The 8,180-nt window shown below is 33.4% G+C and overlaps 1 protein-coding gene across 1 annotated transcript; it reads left to right on the plus strand.

Annotated features, from left to right (window-relative positions):
• The first annotated feature begins 5,333 nt into the window (after positions 1 to 5,333).
• Positions 5,334 to 6,281, plus strand: LOC115499765 (olfactory receptor 2M3-like). The gene has a single exon (XM_030293963.1). It carries the CDS (start codon positions 5,334 to 5,336, stop codon positions 6,279 to 6,281), a length of 948 nt encoding a protein of 315 aa, XP_030149823.1.
• The last annotated feature ends 1,899 nt before the right edge of the window (positions 6,282 to 8,180 follow it).

Consider the following 8,180-nt stretch of genomic DNA (forward strand, 5'->3'; position numbering starts at 1 on the left):
CATATAAAGTAGAAGTTAATGGCTATTAATACTAAGCAAATTTTAATTTGACCTGGATTTAGGAAATCATTCAAACAGTTTAGAAATTGTCACATATGAAGTCACATGTTCAAAAACAGTTATTCATAATTAAACAATGCCTAAACTATTTTTCTTATTTTCAGGTGGAAAACTAATTATGTATGAAGTCCTAAGAGAAAAAAATGGGTGCTAAAATAAATTATTATAATTGAAGAACAGGGACTGAATTCCCTGGATGGATTATGAAATTAAATCACAGATGACTTACTAAAATTGTGTTACGTATATTTTCTCTGAAAGTTAAAGGATTTCAGTTACTCTGTAAATAGTATCATTCTTGATAACACCTGGAAGGTAAGTTTGAATGAGACTGTACATTCCAAAATATCTAAAGCATTCTGATGTTCAATCAAAGGGAACAGAATTTTATTCAAAAGCTATATGTATTAGAAATTTTGATATTTTGAAGTTATTTAAGTACGGACCACTTTTTCATGTTGATCTCTACCTTACCCCTTTATAGTCTCTGTAAAATAAATGTATTTCTTATATTTGTCACAGATCTTTTTGAAGGTTAAATTAAATAATACCTGTGAAGATATTAAATACAAGGCATTATTTAGAACAATGTTATAAATGCTAAATTCAGAATCATTGCAAGACTCTCCAGTGGATCTAGTCTATTTGTTCTTGTTTCCAATCACTGTGAGGATCATATAGGCTTCATTTTTGTGCAATTTTCTTTAGTTGAACTAAACACATATAAAATAAGCATATAGCTTACCAATCAGGAACAAATAATCTAACAAGAAAAATGATTATTTTCAAAAATAATCAAGAGGAATAAATTAAGGTTATTGCAAATTAGGGTGGGGAGATGTGATTTGGATGTAAGTAATGATAGTAATGCTCATCTGATGAATTCATGTTCTGATACATGTATTTAAAGAATTAACCTATTCTACTTTTTAACAATCCTTAGAGGAATGGAGGGAATTAAAATAAAATCTCAGAGACATTAGCTAACCTGTCTGTTGACATAGGAGTTGGTGGTAGATCAAGACTATAAACTCAGTAAACTGTCTGATCTGAAGGTCCATAATACTGCCTTTACATAGAACAGAGGTAGACACCACACATCTTCTGAAAGTTTTTTATATGCAGATCTTGTTAGCTAAGGAATGAAGAAGGAGGCATGAAGAAAGATAGTCCTGTTTTGGAATTTGAAAGGAAGTGTGATTTACAAATGTGAAAGATTGTGGAACAGCAGACATCAAGTAAGAGACACCTCCTAAAAGCTCCTACTTATCTCAGTTGTATCTTTGGGATCTGGAAGTAGCAGTGTCTCAAATCAAGGTCAGCAAGATGGTGAAATATGCTCTGCAGCTAATTTGAGCCATTTGAGAATTGAACTTATAAGAGGAGTGATACAATCCACTTATTCTTTGGGAAAATCCAAAATTAGAGTGTTGGGTAAAGTGAAAAATAGAAACTTAGTTTTATCTGTAATATTTAGATATGATGCAAATAGATGGGCTTTTTAGAAATACTGATAAGCCTTTCCAAAAGGTATCACAACTCACTTTTGAGAAATGTAACTTGAAAATTTTATAGGTAAACAGAGGATGGATTTAGGTGAATAATTCCTAAGTTTCCATAAGGACATTTTTTGCATACCATTTTATCTATAACATACTATTTATTTTTTGTGTCTTTATTAGGAGGGAAAGCATGACTTCTCCATTGACATTAAGCAGCATATATAGAGCAGAGATGAATGCTCAGTTATCCTAATACGTATTCAACTAAACTCTCCTTTTCTCAATTTTCTCTCCCTCATTCACTATCCGCCTCAAATTTCTTTCCAACTCATTTGGTCATTCAAAACACACAAGGTCTTTCAACATTCCACTGAATGTCAACTGTCTTTGTTTAGTCAACTTGATTCTTTTCCTCTCCTCTTCCTATAACAATTTTTAAAATTATCTTTCTTCAAAATACATTTCTTGAAGCTGGTGAGCATAATTAATAAAAACATAAATTATATTTAGCTAAAGTTGTGTCATAGTCTGTTTTTTAAGTATGTATAGACAAAGTCTATTAATTCCACACTATGAGGGATTTGTTGAGAAATTATGTGGATAAAATTTGATGAAGCAATGGATTAATGTACATTATGTTGTTAACTTTATAGCTGTAATGCTTATATAAATTCCTCATGTTATTATAGCTATAACTAAATGCACTTATTAATATAAAATAACACATTTTAACTAAGACATTGCTTCAGAGAGATGATGTGGAGGAGCTTGAGCTGACAGTATTAAGAAATAAGTGTCTTGACCACCAATGTGAAACGTTGTTTACTATAGCTTCCTCTCCTAGGAAAGTAAAGGAAATGAGACTTTGTGAGATCGGTTTGCCAAAATAAAAGATCGTGCAATAACATAACATAACATAACATAACATAACATAACATAACAACATAACATAATATATAATTAATATAATATAATAATATATCATTCTATGTATGCCCACATTGAAGAAATAAGAAACATAAAAAAAATACAGGAATATATAGGCAGAACCTCCTTACCTACTACAAAGTAAATTTTACATTTATCTACTGAAAATGGACAACTTAAAACTGTTTCTCATCTCAAATTATTAAAGATTCTTCTGGCTTTTATAGAAGCCAGTTAGTTTTGAACAGTTCTAACTATCTCCATTGCAATTCTTCCATTCGTTCCTTTTATGGGCTAAAATTCATGGATTGTTTTCACATAATGACATAATGTGAAGGGGAATAGATTTAAAATGTGATGGAGTTTGTTGTTAACACAGAGATTGTAAAAAGCAGCCATGAGCAAAATAAGATCTAAATATAGAGTCAGGTCCTGTCACTTTTAAATAATGGAGACAAGGAAAACATAGTGAAAAATTATTACAACACCCCTTTAGCAATTTATTTTTATAAATTACTCCATAGAAATTTGATTTGGAAGTTTGTACATAGAGTGTCAAGGACATTTACTTCCCTAGATAATGCCACCTATGTAAGCTGTATTCAGTCTAGATAGCATTATATGGCCTTGATTAAGCAGAAAGATAGACAAGAAGACAAATGCAGGCCAAAGAAAAATCTGGCCCATGGAGTTCTTCAGCCTGTGCAGCTTTCAAGGCACTTCCACTTTCCAAATTTATAGAATTGTTATTTATGCAATTAATGTCCAAATTGGGAATACTGATGAATTTGTTGTTTTGGGTATTATTCCAGGATGCACAATTGATTGAAAGATTACCTATTAAAGGGGAAAAAGTGGCAAATTGTCAGGAAATGACTAGATATATGCTGAATGTTCCATAGGTACTAATATTTATGTTTCAAAACATAAAGAGAGAGACTTTCACTAGGTAAAACAACATGAGCAAACTTGAAGTAGAAAGGATATATTGCTTTTTAGAAGCACAGAAATGATAGTAAACCAAGTGATGTTTTAATTTTCTGTTGGTCAATAAATTTTAATCAGAGGCTTGAAAACTCATGTTATTTTTCAGTAGTAATGTTTGAAGTTTTTTCTGTAGCATGCATAATCACTTTTGAATCGCAGTTTGAATAAGGTTAAAAGATTGTGTTAGAAATATTTAATAAACAATTGTGTGTAGAGGAGTGAAAAAGTAAAAATACTTGAAAATTTAAATAGCATGAGCTATGCTTATTTACATAGTGTGGGTTGAGTTTCTTGATAAGTATTATAAATATAAGGAATAATGCTAAGAGAATTTATAACTGGTCAGAAATTTAGGATGTATTAAATACCTGAGTTATGATTGAAATATTATATACACTGAATTGTTGAATGCTACAGAGATAAAGAGTTTAGAAGGACCCAAAGTGGTGAAGAAAATGAATATTCATAATCTGTCCAGGGAGTGTTAGGGAAGAAAGAAAGTAAAGAATTTCTTGTCTCTTGGAAAGGGGATAAAGAAGGGAAAAAAATGAATATGAAAATAAAGAATTATATGTATGCTATTGCATAGCCAAAGAAATCTTAAAAGGTTTTGCTAAGGACATGGAAGAGATTAATTTTATGTAAGCTAGAATAGTGTGGAGGTAAGTAAGTGTGGTCTCTCTTACTTTTAGTAGTATATATTTATTTTAAAAAATATATATCATACAAACTTCACTCCAGATAATATTCACACTTTAAAAATATGATCTAATTTGATTTTAATAACACACTGTAATATAGATATTATAAATATTCAGGTTAATATACTGTAAAATAAAGATTGTAGGAATTAATTGCCTAAAATCACACAGCTGAAGTAATCTGTACCAGACATGCCTTTGCCTTTGTACTCTCCTTTATCCTGTATTTTGAGATCAATACTTGACTGCCTTGTGGACACATATCACTTTTAGAGATGAGTGAGGAAACGGTATATTTATGAGGAACTATTTACACTATAACCCACCATTATTAGAATAAATATTACATAATGGACATCAGATTGCTGATTTCTCAATCTCTTCTGTTTACCTGACATGTGATTAATCTTGTCTCATTTCCATCAATACATGATTTTCTCTACACTTTGATAGAAATTTTATGCAAAATTTCATGGAAAACAAAAAAGAACCATAAATAAAATCTCATTGACTTCTCAGAAATTTATGTCTTCCATGATCATAAAGTTTTTATGAATGGATAATCTACACTACGCATATGAGCTGACTAGTTTCTCTAACCTCATTATATGACTTGAGAAAGTTCTCATATTTTTATTTTTTTAATGTTTATTTATTTTTGAGACAGAGACAGAGACTGAGCAGGGGAGGGGCAGAGAGAGGGGGAGACACAGAATCCGAAACAGGCTCCAGGATCTGAGCTGTCAGCACAAAGCCTGACGCCGGGCTGGAACCCACAAACTGTGAGATCCTGACCTGAGCTGAAGTCGGATGCTTAACTGACTGAGCCACCCAGGTGCCCTGAGAAAACTCTCATATTTTTAACATGTAACTTACTATGTCTGTGAACCACACATTCTTCATTAACAACAAACTTGAATTTAAATAAATAAATTTTTAAACGAAAATAATTCATCTAACATAAAATAATCATATCAAGATAAAACAATGCTTTAATATATCCAGTCTAAAAATGAAATTATGACCAGAGAAACAATTGCCTCTTGCTTAGGCAATTTGGTAGAAGTGGTGACTTAGGGAAGGAAGTGCTTGATGTTTCTATAACACAATCACAGCCATTTGTCACTTCTTGTATTCCTTGCAGTAAACATTTATCATGGCATGGGAGAATCAGACCTTCAACTCAGACTTTATCCTGGTAGGAATCTTCAGTGACAGCCCCACTCACATCTTCCTTTTCTCACTGGTCTTGGGCATCTTCACAGTGGCCTTCATGGGAAACACTGTTATGGTTCTCCTCATCTGCCTGGACAACCAACTCCACACCCCCATGTACTTCCTTCTCAGCCAACTCTCCCTCATGGACCTCATGCTCATCTGCACCACTGTACCCAAGATGGTTTTCAACTACTTGTCTGGCAGGAAGTCTATCTCTCTGGCTGGTTGTGGAGCCCAGATATTCTTATATGTGTCTCTGCTTGGAGCAGAATGTTTCCTGTTGGCTTCAATGGCTTATGACCGTTATGTTGCCATTTGCCACCCATTAAGATACTCAATTCTCATGAACCAGAAAATATGTGGTCTCATGGCAGCTTTTTCATGGATTCTTGGCTCACTTGATGGTATAATTGAAGCTGCAGTTGCATTGTCTTTCTCATATTGTGGTGCCCGAGAAATACCCCACTTTTTCTGTGATGTCCCTGCCCTTCTCACTCTCTCATGCACTAACACATTGTTATTTGAAAGGATGATATTTATATGCTGTATTATTATGCTTCTTTTCCCTGTAGCAGTAATCATTGCTTCCTATGTTCATGTTATTGTGGCTGTCATTCACATGGGATCTGGAGAGGGCCCACGGAAAGCTTTTGGCACCTGTTCTTCTCACCTCATGGTAGTAGGAATGTATTACGGAGCAGCCATGTTCATATACATGAGGCCCAGTTCAGATCGTACCCCCACCCAGGACAAATTCGTGTCTGTCTTCTACACTATCCTTACTCCCATGCTGAATCCTCTCATCTATAGCCTCCGCAACAAGGATGTGGCCAGAGCATTCATGAAGGTGTTAGGAAGGGGTAAGTCTGGAGAGCAAATTGCCTGATAATCTTTACGCTTTGTTTTTTCCCAGTACCTTTTTTGCTTTATGCTTAAATTTATGTATTCAATCAATCCAATTAAGTAACTAATATTTCCTGATCTTTGTAGATTTATAGGCAACAACAAAGATTTTAGAAATTGAAAAATTGTTTTCATTTTTTCTTCAAATAGTTTACATTTTTATGGTAGTTTGAAGCTATGGCTACAAGGAAATTATTTAGTACAAAAAAATCCGCAATTTATTCCATTGTATTATACCAATTTAAACATTTTTTGCCATGACTACATCCCATTGTTTGGTTGCATTGATTAAAATTATGTTTTTATAACATGTCATAAGCTTAACCTTGGAGAAAAAATGCTTTTTATGAAATCCAAAAATCTTAATTTGGAGTGATCAATTTTTTTAAAAAAGTGAATGACGAAGCAATTTATGGGAATGAATATAAGATTATTATGTAAATGAATTTGTCATAACTGGATGGGAAATAAGGGGTATTGTATTGTGATATAGCCACATCGAGCTTTAATTGTTCTAGAAATTGTCCTTCTTAGGGGCACATGGGTGGCTTGGTCGGTTGAGCGTCCGACTTTGGCTCAGGTCATGATCTCAGGGTCCGTGAGTTCGAGCCCCGCGTCGGGCTCTGTGCTGACAGCTCAGAGCCTGGAGCCTGTTTCAGATTCTGTGTCTCCCTCTCTCTCTGCCCCTCCCCTGTTCATGCTCTGTCTCTCTCTGTCTCAAAAATAAATAAACGTTAAAAAAAATTTAAAAAAAAAGAAATTGTCCTTCTTCGGGATAGTAGATAACTGGGGTGTTATCATTTATTTTATTTTCCTATAGAAATCAAACAGTCCTATACATGGGAAACTAAAATGTAAATATGAATCCTAAAACATGGTTTTTCTCATTCTTAGATATTTTCCTCTTTATATGGATTGTGTACTGTTATAGTATGAAAACATAATAATTTTTGTTTAATGAAGAAGTATTGGTTTTCTTTAGGCTGCATATTTTCCTTAAATCTCATGTGTGACATCCCCAAATATAAGTTCATAATGATATTTTTATCTATCTAGATATATGTATAAAATACGTATAGGTAGATCATCATTTAGATATAGATATAGATATATAATCTGGAGATTCTTGTGGCTTAAACAGAAAAATCTTTATACCATAATATGAATATGAACTGTTTCATTAAAACTGTGTGGTAACATCCCCACTGTATACAACAAATTAACACAAATTTAGCAGCTGTGAATAGCAACCGTTTATGTCAGAGTTTATATTTGTCAGAGTTTCCAGCGTGGCTAACATAGATATTCTGCTTCTGATATCAGAATGTAAGATCCATGTGTTGGTTGGAGCTTCGGTTTTATCTAAAACTTAAGGTCACCTTCAAAGCTCATGCGTTTGTTGAAATGAGTAATTATTTATTTTTTATTTTTTTTTTTCTTTATTTTTATTTATTTATTTTTTTTATGAAATTTATTGACAAATTGGTTTCCATACAACACCCAGTGCTCATCCCAAAAGGTGCCCTCCTCAATACCCATCACCCACCCTCCCCTCCCTCCCACCCCCCATCAACCCTCAGTTTGTTCTCAGTTTTTAACAGTCTCTTATGCTTTGGCTCTCTCCCACTCTAACCTCTTTTTTTTTTTTCCTTCCCCTCCCCCATGGGTTCCTGTTAAGTTTCTCAGGATCCACATAAGAGTGAAACCATATGGTATCTGTCTTTCTCTGTATGGCTTATTTCACTTAGCATTACACTCTCCAGTTCCATCCACGTTGCTACAAAGGGCCATATTTCATTTTTTCTCATTGCCACATAGTACTCCATTGTGTATATAAACCACAATTTCTTTATCCATTCATCAGTTGATGGACATTTAGGCT

Source organism: Lynx canadensis, chromosome A1 (genome assembly GCF_007474595.2).
Source record: "Lynx canadensis isolate LIC74 chromosome A1, mLynCan4.pri.v2, whole genome shotgun sequence".
Taxonomy (NCBI): domain Eukaryota; kingdom Metazoa; phylum Chordata; class Mammalia; order Carnivora; family Felidae; genus Lynx; species Lynx canadensis.

What these genes read in the sequence shown, in the direction of transcription:
- LOC115499765 (XM_030293963.1), top strand. Translation starts at nt 5,334, where the DNA reads ATGGCATGGGAGAATCAGACCTTCAACTCAGACTTTATCCTGGTAGGA.